The 21,801-nt window shown below is 41.8% G+C and overlaps 1 protein-coding gene across 5 annotated transcripts in view; it reads left to right on the top strand.

The window, feature by feature from the left end:
* The first annotated feature begins 201 nt into the window (after window positions 1-201).
* tns2a (tensin 2a) overlaps window positions 202-21,801 on the top strand; it is a 60,791-nt gene continuing 39,191 nt past the window's right edge. For 3 of the 5 annotated variants that reach the window (XM_026154688.1, XM_026154687.1, XM_026154686.1), the window contains exons 1-3: window positions 202-399; window positions 20,576-20,681; window positions 20,828-20,865. In XM_026154688.1, coding sequence (XP_026010473.1) covers window positions 274-399; window positions 20,576-20,681; window positions 20,828-20,865 — 270 coding nt within the window. In that variant the 5' untranslated portion in view covers window positions 202-273. Of the gene's footprint in view, window positions 400-8,656; window positions 9,012-14,275; window positions 14,396-20,575; window positions 20,682-20,827; window positions 20,866-21,801 lie in introns of those variants that run through there. The other 2 variants (XM_026154689.1, XM_026154690.1) reach the window with 2 other exon arrangements.

Genomic DNA, 21,801 nt, shown 5'->3' with positions numbered 1-21,801 from the left:
GTTTTTAAAGTGAGCAGAGAGGGGCAGAGTGTATCCTTCCCTCTGTCCCCGGAGCAGGGCTGATCAAGAGCCAGGAAAAGGGGAAGGGCCTCCGTCTCCTCCTCTCCAGCTGACAAAAACAGCTGCCCAGGAACCCAGGGAGCCTGGAGCCTGTTTAGAGGACGAGGGGACGAGGACACGGAGAGAAAGTGGAGGAGGTGGAGGAAGGACAGAAGGAAGAGAGAGTGAGAGGAGGTGAAAAACAACCCCAAGTCCAGGACCCTGTCCACCTATATGGGTTGCGTCCTGAGTTCAGACTGGTGCGGGGAGGAAGAGGTGCAACCGGTGCCAGTGGTCAGAAACTCATCTCTGAAAAGGAGCCTGGAGAGGAGTGAGAGTGGCAGGATGAGACTTACAAAGGTCAGTGTGGTGATGTTCATGAAACTGTACATAAATCTCTGTGAGCATGCCCTTCCTAGATCATATACAAGACGTCAGGTGTCACAATGCAGAGATTTCTGACTACGGTAGCTTGGTTCTAGTCTGTTTCTTATTCCCACCATGGTCTAGACTAAAATGTCTTATTACTTCAATATTTATTTGATACAAATATCCATGGCCATCTGAGGATGAATCTTAACGTCCATTACATTTCTAACTTAAAATTAGGTTAGGTTTCTACTTATCCACTAAAGTATCCCAACAAATGTTGCTAAATCACGGTTTCCATTTTGACCCAGACTAAAATATATCAAATGTTAAATATTTATCTTATTCTTTTAAGGATGAATCCTAACATCCCTGAAAAACGACAGGCCCTTTCTTCTGTCACTAATATTAGGATCATACTAAACAGGTTCTGTAATCATTTTGATTAGCCCCTTACTTTTCAATAGGAGGGCATTCATGAGCAAAAACCTGCCTACTGTAGCTAATAATATAGCAGCCTACCTCAGCTATATGCTGAACTTGTGCTAATGAGAAAATATTAAACTGCCTATAGTGACAGGTTCACATTACACCTGCTAAACATCAGCATACTGTCATTTCACCATGCACCAGTTAGCATGTAGCTTTAGTGCAGACACATAGAACCATGGCCTCTTTACCTTTTTTACACACACACATAACATGTTTTTCTGATCACAGAAACAACAAAACAGCATAAAATCATCATTATTATTATTAGTATGCCGATTTAATAATTTTAGCATCCTACTGCAGTTCCCTCTCAGAACAGCACAAGGGCTCTTCACTTGTTATACTTTTAAAACCCACTGGCAAGCAGAGGGGTCAAAGGTCAATGTGAACTGCAACGTTAGTGTTGCACCACAGTGAAATGTTTGTTGATTGAGTCACAGACACGTGCTGATCCAAAGATAGGAAAAGTGGCTGTTTATATTGGTTCCCTACAAGGAGGCTCTGTGTGTGTGTGTGTGTGTGTGTGTGTGTGTGTGTGTGTGACTTGTCTTAAAAGATGATGAGGATGACACTGGCATCTTCAAGCTGTGCAGCTACAATAGCACTTTTGTGATAGCCTCCACTGCTTGGGAGTTACCATCATGTAAACAGAGGCAGGCTAGCTGGCTGTAGGGGGGGGATCTTAAAGGGCCACAGAGAAGCTTGATCTCTGATCACTAGTTCATATCATGCTGGGGCTCGTGCAGATTCAAACACTTGTTTACAGTGCCCAAGTCTGCTGGGTTGCATGCATCCATCCCCTTTTGTTTTGCATCTGTGCATGTGTGTACAAGCTTTTGGTCCCAGTGGCTCCATATCACATGCTGAGCAGCGTGGGAATGTGGAGCCCTCTGGATTACGTCATCCTGCTGTGACTGACCCCACTGCATGGGTGTGGGAACAAGCTAGATCCCAATTATCCAAGGAGTAGGAGGATGTAGTTGCCTTATCTATTTTTATGGTCTATTTTTTTTTTATATATATAAACTTGTTTTTCACTTCTTGGGGACTTTCAGATTTGAACTAGCATCCATGTGACGGGTACTGCAGTCCAGATGCAACTATGTGTGAGAGCCTGACGAATATAAATGAGGTTTTAATGCCTTTATACTCTGGCAAGAATCACGCATATACATTCCTAAGCAAACCCATGCCAAGTACTTACTGGAAACACTTAGCAACAAAAAATATTATGGTCCACATGTAGTTCTCAGATTCTCATTCACTTGTGCTCAGAATGCTCCAAAAATACTCGACAGAGCCAAATTGACCTCCTCGTCCAGCGATTATTGGACAGTTGCAGATCTTGAGAGTAGCTCAGCGTCAATAAACAACATTCTAAAGATGATTTGTTGAACTAAACAACTCCTGGCAGCGAGAGTCAGCAGTACATGTGGTTCTCTTTAGAAAAAAAGCAAAGCAGCAAGCACTGTTGTTGTGTGATGATCCTGAGCAGCATGATTTCCATATAATAAAATTACCTTTCTGAGTTGTCTCATAGTGTGTTGTGATTGCATACTAGAGCATACTGGTGCTGAAAGTTAAATGTCTTATTATCTTGGCAGGTGTCTTGATAAAGATGTGTTTAATTTACCCACAGGCACAGCCAAGGGACAGAGTCTGAGAGTCATTAATGAAATCAGTTGGGAGTTAAATCTAATATGACATGTACTCTGTGTCAGCTTCCTTTGACAAAGAAGGGGAAAAGCAGGGTTTCTTTGAGCCACGTTAGCAGCATGACTACAAACCAACAGTCTGTCAGCTACTTTGGTCCACAGTGAAATATTTCAGTTTGGTGTTGAACAGTGCATTTAGATGACATATCATGTTACTTCCTCTTGCAATACAATAGCTAATGCACAGGCATCGTTATCACATATATTTTACATATACTGGCAATTTAGTAGTATTTTTTAATTCTTCAGTTAATGTGATACAACATAAAGTTGCTTTATTGTGAAACCTCTTTTATTGAGGACAATATCATCAGTATTGTTTCTTTAGTTAGTCTATGATTCCTACCCTTCATTTCAGTACCTTTTGCAGGGATTCAAGGGAATTCTGTTGTCAATGTTCATGGTTCCTGGAGAGTGATTCCTAATGACTTGGTGGTCCTCTGACTTTTCCCCTAGCTACACCAGCAGGCCAAGTTTCCCACTGATGTAGCCAAATATCATTTTAGGTTCTGAGTGAAACCAAGCAGACACAAATACTCAGGAAGTAACTGTAATGACAGTGACGTATCCGTGTTCACAGGGTCCTGTCTTCCCCGGTGCAGTATTTACCTTCCTAAACACAACAATTTCATATTAGGTCAAAACAAAGCTGAGGAACATGTTGTTCAGGTTCCACTTATATGACATAAATGACACAACCTTCAGAATGTAGGAATGATTTTTCATATAATTCGGTGTTATTTACAGTTAGGTCCATAAATATTTGGACAGACACTTTTTTTTTTCAAATTGCTGTTCTGTACATTACCACAATCAATGTTAATTGAAACAACTCAGATAGAGTTGAGTTGCAGACTTTCAGCTTTAATTCAGTGGGTTGAACAAAACAATTGCATTAACACAATCCTTTCATTTCAGGGGCTCAAAAGTAATTGGACAAATTAAATAACTGAAAATAAAATCTTCATTTCTAACACTTGGTTGAAAACCCTTTATTTGCAATGACAGCCTTATTTCTTGAACTCATGGACATCACCAGATCCCTTGTTTCCTCCTTTTTAACGCTCTGCTGTTTAGTGTTCACCAAGTGAAATGTAGCTCAATTGGGTTAAGATCAGGCGACTGATTTGGCCATTCATGAATATTCCACTGCTCTGCTTTAATGAATTCCTTGGTTGCATTGGCTGTGTGCTTTGGGTCATTGTCTATCTGTATTAGGAAACGCCCCCCAATCAATCTGAGTGTATTAAGCTGGATTTGAGCAGACAGTATCTCTCTGAACACCTCAGAATTCATTTGGCTGCTTCTGGCTGTTGTGAAAGAGTTTCTCTTCAAAATGGAAATGATTCTGCGATCATCCCCACTGTTATCTTCCGTGGGTGTCCAGGTCTTTTTCCATTGCTGAAGTTCACCAGTGCTTTCTCAGGATGTACCAAACTGTATATTTTAACACTCCTGATATTGTAGCAGTTTCTCGAATGGGTTTTTTCTGTTTTTGCAGCTTAAGGATGGTTCGCTTCACCTGCAAGGAGAGCTCCTTTTACCGCATGTTGTATATTCACAGCAATATCTTCCAAATGCAACCACCACACGTAAAATCAACTCCAGGCCTTTTATCTGCTTAATTCATAATGACATAACAAAGGAGCTGCCCACACCTGCCCATGAAATAGCCTTTGAGTCCAATGTCCAATTACCTTTGGTCCCCTTAAAAAGAGGGTGGAACATGTTAAGGAGCTGAAACCCCAAAACCCTTCATCCAATTTAGATGTGGATACCCTCAAATGAAAGCTGAGAGTCTACACATTATGTCCATGTCCAACAGCCAAAAGGTAAATACCCTATAATAACAGAGAGAAAACCTCAATAATCAGACAACGCCCCCATGACCAAGCACTCAGTGAGATCCATCCATTTTCTCCCGCTTATCCTATTCAGGATTCTGGGAATTCTGAAGCCTAACCCAGCTGCAATAGCACAAAGGTGGGGGCAGCCTGGACAGGTTGCCAGTCTGTCACAAGGCTAACACAGAGAGACAGACAGCAATTCATACCTACAGCTAATTTAGAATCACCATTTAACTTAACCACTAACTGCATGTCTTTGGACTGTGGGAGGAAACCAGAGTACCTAGAGAGAACCCACACAGACATAGGGAGAATATGCAAACTCCACACAAAAAGACCCTGGATTAAAACCCAGGACTTTCTTGTTGTGAGGCAACAGTCCTAACCACCACACCACTGTGCTGGTTCCACAAAGAAGTGGCCTAAAGGCTGAAGTCTGCCTCCATTCTGCAGTTAAATATCCTAAGAACCACGAGTAAGCCAGCAGTCTGAGAGCAAAGGGCTCTGTTGGGGTAATATGGTACTATGAGGTCTTTAAGATTAGGTCTGATCATTCAAGACCTTATATGTGAGGTAAAGGAGTTTAAATTTAATTCTGCATTTATAACGGAGTAAATGATAAGAAGCCATTGTGTCATCTGGCTTCATGGATAGATTAAGCTGAGTATCATCTGCATAGCACTAAAATTTCATGCGATTCCTTCTAATGATAGTTCTTAGGGGAAACATGTTTAATGTATATAGAATTGTTCCTAGCACTAAACCCTGTGGAACTCCACAATTAACCTTGGATTTAACAAATGGAGTCTATTAAATAGATATGATTCAAACCACTGCAGCGCAGTCCACTGTTAGATTATTTACCTGCATATGATCAGTTAGCTATTTTAAAACTAGACTTTCACAATATTTGAAATAAAAGGAAGATTGAAGACTGGCCTGTAGGCTAATTAGCTAAAACAGCTTGGTTGACGGCTTTTTCTCCCCCTGATGGGACAGAGTATGTAATCCATTCTGCTTGTTTGTGTATTTGTTAGCAGTCTGACATCAACAGGTTTCAAGATATATCATGTTCACATTTTATGTGATGGTAGATACCAATAACAGCTTGGGATGATGGGCCAAGGTCGAAGTTATAAGGAAGGAGATTCAGAAGGAGTCGTGCTCTCTGAGTGCTCTTGTTAAGTAATAGTTTCATTACTAGATGTACAATTGTTCTTAAGAACAAGTTTTATTCATCTGTGACTGATTTCCCAGTCAGTCCTATGTTCAGTTCTTGTAGTTTATTTTGTCAGTCCCAGTGTCTTTGTTGGACTCCCTGTTTGAGCTATTGTTTCCTGCGCACATTTTATTGCGGTATCTTGGTTTCACCTTTTTTATTAAATAAACCATTTTTTCATTCAGTTTCTCTGTATGCATTTGGGTCCTCTTTTGGATTCTTGACAGAAGTACTCCATCTGACATGTAACAAAAAGTAGCTTTTTGAAATGGTGCAACTCAACCCACAAGGTCAAATGAAGTGTATCAAATGAAGTTCATATTGTGCAATTACAGAGGGGCAATGGTGCAAATATGAAACTGCCTATTTTGGAAGATTGTAAAAACAATCAGATATAACCCTCGCAGTTGAGAGTGAGTAATTTAATTTGTTTTTTTCAGCCAGACTGGGGGGAGGGGGGTCAACTTCTGAGAAAAAAATGCAATCACACTATTTTTATTCTTGTGTGTGTTGTTGGCTGTTGAAGTACTGTATATATAAACCTGGCATTGCAACAACACTTTTATATGTATTTGTGTAGCTTCCCTATAATTTCTCATGAGCAACAAAGTTTAGATTGGCCATGACCAATACAGAGGCTGTGAGCCACAGGCATTCACTACAAACACACACCCAACAGGGGAAGGAACAATGACTGGTTGGGGTTAAATATAGACACCCCCCAAACCCAGAATAGACTGGAAAAGAATAGAGGAGAAATAGAATTGTCACACTCCTGCCTTTAAGGAAAAAGGTAAGTTCCTGTGTAAAGTCCGGGCTCAGGGGGTGGCTGTCGTAGACTAGATTGCTGTGGCTTGCAAACAATGATCTGTCCCAAACTCTGCGCAGGCTTTGAGGAATGCCTTTTTGTGTGTATGTGTGCGCGCGTGTTTGTGCATAGTGGTCATGCAGATGAAAGCTGATGGAGGGAAAATGGGAAAGACATAAACCATTTCCTCCCTCAGTAAGTCCCCAACAAATCCCAACACCACCCTTTAAAGAAACACCTCCCAGCAAAGTATGCACAAAATATTTTCTTAGCTTCCACACAAAAATGTTGATGCCCGACTCTCGGGTAAGTTCCACAAATGTCTAAGCAGCTCTGGCTGACAGATAGGATTTTATTGAATTCATCAACGCAATAAATGCAAACACGTGCTCTTTCGAGTCTTCGGGATCTCTGTGTCTCGCTCTTTAGCTCCTTCAACAGCTGCACCTTATCAGGCCTTGGCTTAGCACTGTCTTACACAATCCATCGTCTTGCCACACAGCCCCCATTTTCTAGCCTCCTCCTCCCTTCATTTCCTCTTGCCTGGGCTCCCCCGTTTGTCTCGTTTGCCTCCGAGTATGATCAAGCCTCTAAAATTCTGTCCTTCTGCAGGTCAAACGAACGCGTGCAGCACCTTGCATTAAAAGCTTGCTGATTTGTTTGAGTGTTTGCCAGAAATGTTAGAATTCACCTCTTCTGTTTCATCCCCCTCTTTTCTCCTCTCCATCTTTTCCCCCAACATGACCCTCCCCCCCCACTTTGCCCGACCCCTCATTCCAATCCCAAGCACCAGTTTCCTGTCTCTCATGATCCCTCGACATTTTGTTAGTCTACCTTTTTTCACCTCACTGCTTTGTTCTTCACTTCTTATTCCATCTCCTCCTCTTTCCCTCCTCACCTCCCTCCAAAGAGAGGGAGCTGAAAATCTATCAAATATTTAAACTTTGCAAGAACCCCCACTAAAAAAAATCAATCCTCACTTTCTATTATGAAATTCTTGGAATATGAGCTAATAGAATTGGCCGCACTACTGCACGTGCTGTTTAGTTGGTGATTGTGTAGGTAGGTGGGTGACTGGAGGGGTTGTAGCACCTGTCATGACTCACAGTTGGATTCTGCACTGATTGGTAGGGATATACTGCACAGCCTTAATACCTGAATGTCATTCTAACATATATGGAAGCGACTACAGGACTGAGGCAGCGGGCAGACATGATGCTGTTTGGATTTGCAGTCTCAGGCAGGAGAATATTATGGATTACAGTTTAGGGCAGAGGAATCCACATATAAGAATATATGGGCATGTATGGGGTGTAATCCAGAAAGTTGGTTGTTTTCCTGTTTTAAATAGATTTAGAACCACACAAAACCAGACTTCGGTCTCCTTTTGAGGTTTAATACAAAAAACAAGCCAAAAACAACAAAAAGAAAACACACAAAGAGAAAGAAAGCTTGAATAAGAAGCTCAAATACTGAAACAAAAGACACCCTGCGTTTTCTCAGCTGCAAACACGTTATGTTCATAAAATACCTGGAAAAGAAGCTGGCTCACCTGCTGTATTTCTTTTGTTTGGCCACTAGGTGCCGCTACTAACACACGAGTTACTGTTTAGCAGCTGAGTCGATACTGGTGCGCAGGGAGGTTTAGTGTGGGGCACAGGGGTGCTGACCACAGACACATTTCAAGTCAAGAAAGAAACTTTTAAACAGTAGGCTGGGTTGGATTTGTTTTTAGAAAGAAAAAAAGATTGATAAGAACGTTTTTGCACAATGCATATCCGCGTGTTTACATTGCAAAGAAAGGTCAAACTGGCGAAATGCTGATCTGTGTATTTATTGCTAAAATAACCCTCAGGATATGAAAAGGTTGACAGCACAACCACAACTTTAGGTCCAAGTAAAGTGCAGGAAATGTGACAGTTATTAAGCTGGAAGAGCTAAAAATACAAAGAGCCAAGGCTTGCAAAAATACTGCTGCAACACTCGCGTATGTGTCAGAAATACTCGATTAGATTTAAACCCTTTCAACTGCACACATTTACAACCGTACTGATGTAAACTGTGTGTAGATGATATTCATTTTTGTCTCCATTCATGTTCTGCTTGTTTACATGCTTGTTATTAATCAAACGTATTAATGCCTTAATAATCAGTAAATATGCACTATTTGATCAAATAAACAGCTTGAATTGTAATTTGCGGTCTGGATTAAACACCTCAATCACTCCAGAGCTTCTAATGGAAATATTAATATGCTTAATTCAGCCAATCGGGAGTTAGGATCTTTACGCTCCCCTCCAGAAACCGACCAATCAGCGGGGGTTACAAATTCCAGTAATAGTACTCCACACACGCTTTCCCCCGCTTTGCAGCTCCACCCCCCAGTTCCAGCTCTGGAGAGGGTGGACCGGAGTAAAGAAAACAAGTTATCTCATAGTCCCAGGCCATGTTATTGATGGCCTTCCTGAGAATGAGGGGCAGCCTTTAAGCCTGCGGATATGATTAGCGGGAAAATGAGCAAGGTAAGAGGAGAAGGTCTACTAAAGCCCTGGTAAGAAAGTTTCGAGGGTCTGATCTAGTCTGTCTTGGCTCATCGATCTCCTGATGATTTAATAGTCAGTATCTGCAGTGTAAGTGTGCGCGGAGGAGTTTTGGGTGGGTGTATGATGCTGGGTTTTCATGCACATGTGTTGGCTGAGCAGTTGCGCACTTTTGACAATTTGACTGGCTTAGATGTAAAATTACGTTAACTTTCGTCTGTAGACTGTTTTATTTTTATTTATGTGTTTTTTTTTAGAAAGTCGGTAACTAATAAGTTTGTGGGATTCATTAAGAGTTTCAATACACCTTTGACATACCTATCTGCGCGTGCTCTCTGACAGTCACATGTTCGCTAATGTTTTTAGCTATTGAGTCAACATTGAAGTTTCAGTGATTTCGGGGACTTTGTGCTTTTCTCAGGGAAGTTTCTTGATGTGTCGCACTTCATTAAACGGACATAAAATGGTCTTGAATAGGGTCATGTGACGCATTTAGTCCCCCCCCCACATAGCCCCACCGCTTCTGCGTCAGCGCCAGCCAGGAATTATTCGGGGCCCGTGGCTCAAGGGTTGGGAGTTCGTCTTGTAATCGGAAGGTTGCCAGTTCGAGCCCCGGCTGTGTCCTTGGGCAAGACACTTCACACGTTGCCTACTGGTGTTGGTCAGAGGGCCCAGTAGTTTCCAGTTCCATCCACAATCTGTAGAACATAAAGCTGTCTTTCCTTACAGCAGTGATTTCCTTACACTGTACAGTCCCTTACAGTGCAACTGGTATTGTTGCGGCAAGACTGCCACCCTTGCTGGTCCGGTGTCCACCTCTGAGAATGGGAACTGTACTACTACAGCAGCTCCAAAGAAATGGCACCGTCAGCACTGTAGAAGTCTTAAGGGTTAGCAATATCTAAGAGTCTGCACACATAAATAGCCGGGGAATACCTGATCTTGAGTATACGTGATGCTTTTTTAAAAGCAATGTACATTTTCGTTTCATTTGAAAAGCTGTCCCATACTTTCCCAACTTTCTTGGGTAAACAGGACAAACCGGAAACAACACAATTCCAAAAAAACAACAAAACAAACAACAAAAATTGGTTTAAGTGTTGTTGTTGTCCTTTTGGTTAAAAAACTAGCTTGAACTTTTCTTCAGCCTGTGTTTTTCAGTGTCTGCTCCCTGCTTGATGTGCGCTCCATACACCAATGCATGTCCCAGTGTGGACATGCAATTTTGATTGTCGTTTTACAGCTGCAGAGTTATACTGTCCTGTTCAACCATGTGCGCCGTTGAGTTTTGAAGTTAAATGAAATCAGTATTTAAAGTATTTGAAGGTTTACTTTCTAAACGTGAACTAGTTAAAAGAATTTGAGGAAAGCACATAGATTTTATTAAAAATGAATTCCCAGTGTATTCCCAGCTGTGTCAACATAAATTGGCCAAGAACAACAGCTGGAAATGCAACTGGGACCTTCAGTCTGACTTTCCTTTTGCTTGCTTTTCTTCATTCATGACTCACAAAATGACTGTTTTACAATGATTTCTATCCAGTGGAATATACCGTCTTTATTTTAATAAAAACTCATTTCTTGTATTCACACTGGAGTAGGCTTAAATCACTCAGGCGAATATAATTTGCCGCTTTCAGTCTCGTGGCAATGAGCCAATGCGGAGCCTATGCATGTGTGTTTGCAGGGATGCTGTGAACAAAAATCTGTCACACAGGCTTCATCGTGCAAACTCAAAAGCAAGGTATAGTGTGCACACAGGTGATTGATGATTGTTCATACAATTAGCTTTGGCTCCACATCGTGATTCCTGCTTGTCAGAGTTCCTATCTTCCTTTGCAACATGAGGGAAACAGCCACGCATTAATAACAAGATAACATTGTGCGACCTTTCCTTTGGTCACTTTTCTCCTGTGTGAACTATATTCGGTGCAGATAAGTGGAAGTCGGGCTGCATTTCGATCAGATCAGAGAGGAAGCTGGTGATTTAAAAAAAAACGTTCCAGCATTCTGGAAAAACTTGAGTAGCTTGTTCAAATAACTGTCTCGGTGTAAGCATGTAAGCCGGCTGCTCTAGTGGAGATGTTCAGTGACCAGCAGTACAGTGCTGTGGTTGTTTTCAGTGTACAGCAGCTATACTATATTTATAATTACTGGGTGTAACTGAGAAGCTTGAAGGCCCAGGAACGACACATTCTGTGTGCTTGCGGCACCTCCTGGCCACTGCCAAGTCAAGAGGTTGAAACAGAAGCTGGTTCACGTTCCCCTGGATATAAAGCCGCAGTAACAGCTAGTCACTCACACCTGGAAAATTCTTCACCGTAAACACAGGATGAATCTAAGTGACTCCTTTATACTCTAGCAGATGTTGCAACAGGGATTCTTAAACAAGTGTCAGATCTGGAACTACGGCAGCATACTTTACATCCCTTAATGTCGTGCACTGGCTGAGGCCACATCGCAGTACAAGGGTAACATTTTTATTTAGCAAATGCAACAAAGGGTGTTGGTGGTTTTGCTGCAATAAGACCTTTCTGTGTTTGTGTGTACGCTTGCAGCAGGAGTTCCACAAGAGAACGGAAGTGTATCATGGCAGCATGTTGACATCACCTCTGGAACAGGGAGTCACTCTGTTCCCTCCACTGCCTGTCCCACCCTTCGGACACATGCATGCACACACGCGCTTATAACACATGCAGGCTTTGATGCCAACAAATAAGAAGCAGGAACTCAGATACCCATGAGATGTTCTCAGTAGAGGGTTGGATTTAGGTTTACAGTTAGTCACAAACCGACCATTAAGCCGTGTGATCTGGTGCATAAAATGAACATAATGTAAATACTAGATGCCCACAATTGAACAAATTTGGGTTATTGTGTTTTGTAAGGTAAACTCATAATCTGATAGACCATAAAGAGAGGTACAGTCCATCCAGAAAACTTTACTTGTTTCACATTTTGTCTTGTTATAGTCTTATTACAAAATGGATTATATTTGTTTTTCACCTCAAACCCCCCCCCCACCCCCCCCCCCCCCCCCAAAAAAAAAATATATATGCATTTGCTTGAAATTCTTGAAAATGTATTAAAAATGAAAACAAAAACAACATGCACATAAGTAATCATAGTGTTTGCTCAGTACTTTGTTGAAGCACCTTTGGCAGCTATTACAGGCTCATTATTTTTGAGTAAGATGCTACAAGCTTGATCCCAATATTTTGGGGCAGTTTCTACAATTCTTCCTTGCAGAATCTCTGAAGATCCACCAGGCTGGATGAGCAGTCATTTTCAGATCTCTCCAGAGATGTTCAGTCATATTCAAGTCTGGGCTCTGGGACATTCACAGAGCGGTCCCAAAGCATTTCCTTTGTTTCTTGACTGCGTCCTTAGGGTAGTCGTCCTATTGGAAGATGAACCTTTGCCCCAGACCAAGGAACGGAGCACTCTGGAGCAGGTTGCTATCAATGATGTCTTTGTGCATTGCTGCATTCATCTTTCCCTCAACTTTGACTAGTCTCCCAGGTCCTGCTGCTGAAAACCATCCTCACAGCATGATGCTGCGACCACCACGCTTCACTGTAGGGACGGTATTGGTCAGATGATGAATAGTCCCTGGTTTCCTGCAGACATAATGCTTGGCATTGAGGCCAAAGAGTTCAACCTTTGATTCATCAGACCAGAGAATTTTGGTTCTCATGGTCTGAGAGTCCTTCAGGTGGCTTTGGGCAAACTCCCGGTAGGCTGTCGTGTGCCTTTTACTGAGGAGTGGTGTCTGTCTGGCCTCTCTACCATACAGGCCCGATTGGTGGAGTGCAGCAGAAATGGTTGTCCTGTGGAGGAAGCATCTGGTTCTTGGTCACCTTGCGTTCTATCTCGATCACTCAAAAATTGGCAGCATGGCCAGTTCTCGGAAGAGACCAAACTTCTTCCATTTATGCATGATGAAGGCCACTCTGCCTTTCAAAATCATGTCCAATTAACCAAATTTGACAGATTGACTCCAACCAAGTTGTAGAAAATATGTGAAAGATGATCAGTAAAAATAGGATGTACCTAAGTTCAACTATGAGTGTCATGGCAAAGGCTGTGATTTTCAAGTAAGAATATTCACTTTGTCATTATGGGGTATTGTGTGTATAATTCTAAGTTGAAAAATTAACTTATTTGAGTTTCCAGATAGACTCTAGATGCTGAGAACTGTTTTTATTAGTATTGAGCATCAAGCCTGAATTCCTTGTTTATAGACCCTTCCATTTGAGTCGACTGTAAATCACCAAATTAAATTTTAAACTTACACTCCTCCTTCAAAAACAACACTAAATATTAAAAATGGTTGCCTCTACTTTTTGTTTTTTGTTTCTCTAGGTCGTAGATTTTCTAAACCTGTTAACTCCCCTGCTCTAAGTCACTATAACAACACCAAATTATCTGGTGATGCTATAGTTGGCTTTCTTTTACAGTTTTTTTATATAGTCCCAGTTATTAATTGATTTGCAAGTATGGCAAAATTAATGATGAACATTCATTTTTGTAGCTCATTAGAAAAGCAGTTTAAATCAATGAATGTGTTGTTGGGGTTGGTGAATACAGTCCAGGAACCAATCTAAGTCTATCAGATTAAAATCACTGATGTACAAGTAATACTGAAAACCCAGGCGTATCTGCGGGTACTTTCCAGATTATACTCTGAAACACCTGCTCCTTTTTCTAGTGCAGATGTCATGTGCAGCAAAAAGGCTTTAATAATGATTTAAAGATGTAAAGACAAAAATCCCATTTCATCTAAAAGCACTAGGAAGACTTTTCCCCCTCTGGGGCATGTTCAATCTGTCCTCTTACTGAGGCCATCTGCATCTGATGCCAAGGTCACAGTCACCAGTCCTGCTGTCAGGAATGAACCACTCCCACACAATGCCCATCATTGTCCAAATATCAAGACTATTTTTAGTAAGAAACGAAAGGGTAGGGGCAAGAGAGTTTCCAGAGATGTGTGGGTGTGTGTGTGTGGCTGCAAATGGCTTGCTCTATGTGCGCATTTGTTTTTACATTTGTAGGCCTGTGTTCATGTCTTGTTTGTGTGTTCAACCCCTCCCTCGTTCAATCCAGCTACTGTTCTGTGGTGGTGGACAGGAGGTGCAGTGAGAAAGGGGAGGGAGCTCTGGTTAGAAAGCATCTCTTTGACAACATTAAACTCCCCGTTCCTTATTCTGCCAAAAGGCTAAAAATATTAGAAAAAGGACCCACTTGTGCGTAGCAGATGTTGCAGAGGGGGAGGTGGGGTCTTTCCTGCAGCACACGGGGACGGGAAGAGGAGAGCGGACGTGTGTCTGTTTTCTCCAGCTGTCTGCAGGGATACACGTCTGCACGTGAGTGTGTATGTGTGAGCAAAGTTTTTCCTCTTGAGGTCTCAGGTAGATGTTTGCAACTTCTGTTAGTGCTTTGGAAATGTAGACAGGCCTCAGCTGGTTAGGACTGGAGCTTGAATGGCCACATGTAGCCTATTCTTATAAGGGTTTGTCCATCAGTAACTGTGATGATTAAAATGAGCATCTATAGTGAGACGGAGTCAATCGATTTGGTGGTATTATTATTATTATTATTATTATTATTATTATTATTATTATTATTATTATTATTACGTTCAGAGAGTTTTGTGGTTCTTTTCTCTAACAAGTTGTTTCTTTAGGGGCTCTGAGTACTAAATGGTGGATAACACATGCTTTACCAGAGGAAGATGTTTTTTATCCAGTGCAGCAGTGACAGTAATTGCTATCCTGGGGACCAGGCTCTGCATCGCAGGTTGTTTTTAGTGCTCATGCACTCAGACTCTACCAGCTGTTTTCTGTTGTAATCCTACACAAAGTTGTAAACCTCCTTCACTGTGGTTTCCTCTGCTGGACTCCCAAGTTGAGCTGACGGGAATGTTTCAGGAGATTTGAGTTTTGAACTCAGTTTGCACACAGCTTTCCATCAGTGCAGCGGCATGTCTTACAAATACATGAAAAAGAGATGCTAACAACAGATGGACATTAATGCTTTTGGCTAATGCTTAGCTCTTTCCTACGATGCAGTCATTTGTTGTTGAATAATGGGAGATATAAGTTCCCAACTTGGAAGAGCCATCGAAAATAAAGAAAAACTTCAGAGCTTAGGAAAATGCTGATATTATGTAGGTAAAAGCAAATTTAATCTGTAATATTGTTTTAGATTGTGACTGTCAAAATAGACGTACTAAGCTCGGTTAGACAAGTTTTTTTTTGTTTTTTTTTTGTTAAATAGTAGCTAAACACAGTTGTCACAATAATTAAGGCGCTACATAGAGCAGAACACTAATGTTATTAGCAAGATACACTGTATCTCTGAGGAGTCAGGTAAAGCAGTATCAGTCATATCCTGAAACTGCCTCAACATATTGTTTAACATACAAACCATCTTCTTAAGTGATTTTAAACTCATTTTTTGGGTAAGGAAAGATAAAGGGGCTAAACTGAGCTTGCTAACACAGTATAAAACATTTAGCTTAACAGCTACATTAGCTAGTATTTTCCTATATACTCTATATATTCAATGTTTATTTAAGAAAGCAAATATAACATTTTTCTTTTCTATTAAATAAGCCTCAAAAAATGACTGACTGTACCTTTACCAAATTTCATTATGTGGGATTATTAATTTGAGATTAAAACATTCTTTAAAATACCAAAAATTATCAACAGGTTACTGAGTGTTATGGAGCAATATTAGCCTTGTGTTCCAGAAGCATCAACTCAAGTTAGCATGTTAGCCAGCTAGCATCGGCGTACCTGTATGCTGCTTTGTGTCATTTGTGTCATACTTTTAACCAGCTTATGTAGGAAAGGGAGCAGTGTGTCACGATTTATGAGATGAATCACTATTGGAAATTCTGAACACATTTTAATGACCACTAAATCTGTTTCCATGATAATTAGTTATTGAAAAAAAAACAGACCTTTCAGCTTTTAGTTATTTGGGGTTTTATGGAGACCTGGAATGTAAACATGCCTGTCTCTAAAGCACTTTGGGTGATATTCTGTTGTTTGAATGTTCTGTAGGACAGCGGTCCCCAACCTCCGGGCCACGTACGTACCGATACCGGTGTGTGAGTCGTTTGGTACCCGGCTCAGGTGTGAAATTCATGGTTTTCAGGGTTTTTGTTGTTATGTTTTATCTTTCTTTTCTTTTTTTTAATCTATTTTATTGTTAACTCGGTTTTCCTGGGTCTTTTCCCTTGTGTTATGAATAAATCTTCTATTTTTGGGTACCGGTACTGGTTTTATTTTGTTGAATTTATTAGAAAAAACACCTTAAAGGCCGGTCCGTGAAAACATTGTTGGACATAAACCGGTCCGTGGTGCAAAAAAAGTTTGGGGACCGCTGCTATAGGACATCGATAAAACAGACGTGTGACAGCTGATTTTTAGAGTATGTCTGATGCATAATGTTTCATTTCTAAAACATAATTAATTTCACACAATTCAGTGGGTTACATCCTGGACTGGATAGAAAGTATGATATCATTACTGTGTTACACCCCGGCCTAGGCAACCGGGGTGCAACGTAGAAAAACAAAGATAAAGAAAAATAAAACCACGAAGGCCCTCCACCAAAATCCCAAAACGAAAATATCCCATGACGAAAGTATTTACAACAGACTATTTATTTACAACAAAAACACCAAACTATTTACAACACGGGGGAGATCGCGACCATGACACACTGAAACACAAGGCTTAAATACATAGAAGGGGCAATCAGGGAATGGACCACAGGAGGGAAACACATGACAGTCACGCAAAAGCAACACACCGACAACACCAAAACGTAACAGTTCCCCCCACCCAAAAATCAAACATTTAACACCAAGTGAAAAGTTTGATCCAGACAGACGAAGCCGATGAAGGCTGGAGCGGTCCCACTGACCCTCCAGCAGACGACGAAGGCTGGAGCAGTCCCACGGACCCTCCAGCGAAGGCGGATGAAGGCTGGAGCGGTCCCACGGACCCTCCAGCGACGACAAAGGCTGGGGCGGTCCCACGGACCCTCCCCTCAGCGAAGGCAGACGAAGCTGATGAAGGCTGGAGCGGTCCCACTGACCCTACAGCAGACGACGAAGGCTGGAGCGGTCCCTCGGACCCTCCAGCGAAGGCGGATGAAGGCTGGCGCGGTCCCACGGACCCTCCAGCGAAGGCGGATGAGCAGCTCACTAGCTGCACACACCGACACGCAGCCCACCAGCTGCACACACGGACACGCAGCCCACCAGCTGCAGAAGGCTGGAGCGGTCCCTCGGATCCTCCAGCGAAGGCGGATGAAGGCTGGAGCGGTCCCACGGACCCTCCAGCAGACGACGAAGGCTGAGGCGGTCCCTCGGACCCCCCAGCAAAGGCAAATGAAGACTGAAGCGGTCCCACGGACCCTCCAGCAGAGGCAGATGAAACTGATGGAGGCTGGAGTGGTCCCACGGACCCTCCAACGAAGGCAGAAGGCCGAAGCTGTACCTCCTTCGGACCCTCCAGCGATCCCGGACGAGCCCCCATATGTTACACCCCGGCCTAGGCAACCGGGGTGCAACGTAGAAAAACAAAGATAAAGAAAAATAAAACCACGAAGGCCCTCCACCAAAATCCCAAAACGAAAATATCCCATGACGAAAGTATTTACAACAGACTATTTATTTACAACAAAAACACCAAACTATTTACAACACGGGGGAGATCGCGACCATGACACACTGAAACACAAGGCTTAAATACATAGAAGGGGCAATCAGGGAATGGACCACAGGAGGGAAACACATGACAGTCACGCAAAAGCAACACACCGACAACACCAAAACGTAACAACTGGCTTTGATATTGATTAGATTGATATTTGAATTGAATCGCCCACCTCTGCATCCTTGTAGTGTTGATTTAAGGAAAGTTGGCTAATAAACAAAAGTAGCAGCTGCTGTGTGCAACTGTAAAAGAACATCATTTTTACAGTAAGATATTACACATATTTAACTTTTCGATCACTATTTATTATCTTTGTCTCTTCTGTTGGAGGCATATGGTGCCATCTATTGTGGGCTCTAATGAAACAGCAGTTATTTGCTGCTTTTAACAGCAAACAGACGAGTCATAATAATTACAGCGTGCAAAACCACCTCACTTCAAGTCAACTTGGTACCATGACTGAAGCTTGTGATCACATGGGTAATGAGTTTGCAGATGGTCATGTTTTACATAGTGCTTGAAAGACTTTTCATCCGTGTTGGCTTAAAGCATGAGTTTGTTCTACTAAATGATCCTTGGGATGAGATTGCTTGGTCAACAACTGCTTCCAAGTTTGAAGAAGGACATTGGAACCTCTGTGAGTTAATCAGTTAATCAATCTTAAAACCAAGCAAATGGCACACTTCAAACATTTGGTATCCATTCATTGCCCTTGTTCTTGTTACACAGAGGTTATTCTGCATATAGAATCACCATATTGTGTTGCCTTTGTTACACTTTCTTGGTTTTCATGCTTTTACCCTCAGGTCCTCTCGCCTGAGAGAGGCTTTTTAAACACCTTAACAAAGAATTCAGTAGCAGAGCCCCGTATCACTGTCTGACCATGATTGCCTGTGGTGGGACTATATAGTGGTCTTGATTGTGTCTGGAACAGGAAGAATGCTGCCAGCCTTTCCTCAGTGTGTTTATTTCTCAGCCCACATCACTGCTGTGGTTCAGCTGACAGTAACTAGTTGCTTTTTTAAATTTCAGTGTAGGCCCCCTTGTGTACAATAATGTATATTTTAAAGGTCTATTGCATACTTTTATAGATGCATGCTAAAGTCCAGGAGGAGTTTAACTAACTTGCTTTGTCAGTGGGCTTGAATGTCACTGCGAAGCAATAGAAATAGAACGTGCATTACATAAAGGCAGCAAGACTGGTCACGAGGAAAGGCAAAGGAGTGTTTGTTGTATTCAACATTGTATTGAGTCAGAAGATACGTCAAAACAGGACTAGATAAGATGATGCTAAACTGTAATGAAATCTGAGTGGATTTTGGTCTGCTAATGTGATAAAAGCACCAACAAGAATAGACCATATGAGTCAAATAAAATAAAAAGTCCCAGCATTTAAAATGATACGTCACCCACAAGTACTGGCAAGATGAGCTTTTCCAGCCATGTGTTATTATATAACATACACCAGCCCCTGAGCCACCCACCCTATCCTCCTCCACCATCCAAGGTGCTGCGGTCGCAGTACACTTGTACAGCAGCAGGCCAGCAGCCGCTGCACACAGCAGGCACGAGGGTGATGCCAGGCGAGGCAGCTGTCCAAACACTGTCCGGTCCCTAGAACAGAGCCAGGGAAGCAGGATAATGGAAGAAGTGTGCAAACAGCTCCCTTTCTTTGTTGCCAAGGAGTAAAAGCACAAGCAGAGGCAACAAAACCCTTTTTGTCTCCGTATCACTTTAATTATCCAAGGCTATGGACACGTTATGGACACGTTAGCAGCACGATTGCTTTCTTAAATATAGCTGTTTACTCTGGGTGACGACAGCACTGGTGCGTGTTCGGTGTATGTGTGGGGGGGGAGGGACTCGTATTTGATGTCAGATAAGACCCATTATGCAGCAATCCTCACACTTGGCCCATGGATTCGTATTGCAAACCTCCACAGAGTCATATGCAGATTTGATCCCATGTTGAGAAACAAAGACTCCGTGGGTGGAAATGACAACACGACACACATTAATGTACCCACACTGGCACACACGCATGAAATCAAACACACATACATGTACACTTGGAAATGTAAGAAAGAAAAGATGGGATTTTCTTGTACTTTCACTTTAATTAGCTGTCTAGTTCGATACGTTTGCTTTTTCCCCTCTCTTTTCACAAATCTTCACACACACACTAAGGATTAGAGTTGGTTATGGGCGGGAATCTCATGGATTATTACTGGAAGACAGTTACACAACCAGAACAGAAGTTTGAGAGGCAAAGGGAGTAAAAGCAGCACCTTCATTCATACACAAGTCTGCATGTTAAAACTTTAAGCTTCTGCTACTGTTATAACCAACTTACTCACCCAACTTTTATTTGATCTTTTATTTGTCTCTAATTAATTAATTTACACTGGACGCTGCAGTGAAATGACTATAATTCAAGAGTGTCGAACTCCAGGCCTCGAGGGTCGGTGTCCTGTAGGTTTTAGATGTGTCCTTGATCCAACACAGCTCCTCAACATGTCTTGAAGTTCTCCAGAGGCCTGGTAACGACCTAATCATTTGAATCAGGTGTGTTGACCCAGGGGGATGTCTAGAACCTGCAGGACCCCGGCCCTCGTGGCCTGGAGTTCGACACCCCTGCTATAGTTGGTGTAAGGATGACTGACTGAAAACATTGAACGTCTGCCAAGTCGAAACTCTTGGATGAAGGTTAAACAAGGACTCTTAAGTGTTTCTAACAGTAGCATGTCTAGTCCAGTATTAGGCATGTAATACAGTGTAAACCTTTGTTCTGTGTGTGTTTGTGAGCAGGCAGGCAAAGGAGAGCCCCACGTCTTCAAGGAGAAGACTTTCAAGAAGAAGCGGCAGTGCAGTGTGTGTCGGCAGAGCGTCGATAACGTGGGCTCCTTCTGCAGAGGTGAGAGTGCTCCTGTGTTGACTTTCTCCCACTAATTTTGTTGTTATTAAAAATAAAACCAAAGAAAGAAATTGGACACAACTGTAAGGTCACTAATCCTAACCTTTGTTTTCTTTTCCCCCTCCCACTTGACGTGTTTTTCTCAGTATGCAAAACAGCCACCCACAGGAAGTGCGAGGCAAAGGTAAGGATCGACCGCCAAAGGAAATAGTTTCAGGCTTGACTTAGATGGAGAAAAATAAATTCTGTATCGCTAAACACAAAAATTACAATACAGAGGAAATTTTTATGTTACTTAATGTTTCACAAAAAACTGCACACAACAAGGATAAATGCCAGTTTTCCATGATGTGTGTTATTCACATTTCATGGCATCCAATTGTAGAATTAGTGGCAGCTGGTTGTGTCAGAGAGCCCAGTTTTTAGGGCTTGATTGACAGCAAATACTTTGGCAACTGTCCTCATCCTAACCCTGATGTTTTGTGGAAAAACAAGATTCCTGTCCCCTGATTGCAAAGACGGGGTTAACACTGAGGTGAAGGCTACTTCAGCAGCTTTTCAAAGAAAAATCCCAAATATTTGTTCAGTTTTCTGAGGAGTTTTGGGGCTTTGGACTTATGGCTAAACAAACAACACATGAATTTTTTGTGAGAATAATTACTATTAGCATCCCTTCTTAACCCCAAGTCTACCCAACACTGTGTTTTGGAGAAAGATAAAAATGACTTTTAGTCTTTTTTAAATGTGAATAGTTTTTGACGTGTCATTTGAATGATTATTGTCTTTGTTTTTTTAGAAGAACAATTTCATAAGAACAAAAATTACATATTCTGAATGGCCAGAGCAAGGATTGGGGAGAGGTCTAACTTAGATGGATACAGATATTAATTGCTGTAAACTTGACTCCTATTAAGGTCACTAAATTAAATGCATTTGCATGTACTCATTAAGCCAGTTCCCAGGCACTGAAATGATAAATGACATTAAGGAAACTCTTTGGGGTTGTCCAAACATAATGCTGTCACATTCTGAGCTGAAGAGGATCATGGGAGTGATAATAACATGAAATAGACTTCTTTTTTTGTTGTTGTTTTTTTAACGACGTGCTAAATAAATATCA

The sequence above is a fragment of the Astatotilapia calliptera genome, chromosome 20 (assembly GCF_900246225.1).
Source record: "Astatotilapia calliptera chromosome 20, fAstCal1.2, whole genome shotgun sequence".
NCBI lineage: Eukaryota > Metazoa > Chordata > Actinopteri > Cichliformes > Cichlidae > Astatotilapia > Astatotilapia calliptera.
The sequence above is the reverse complement of the archived record's forward strand: the minus strand, read 5'-3'. Positions and strand labels throughout refer to the sequence as shown.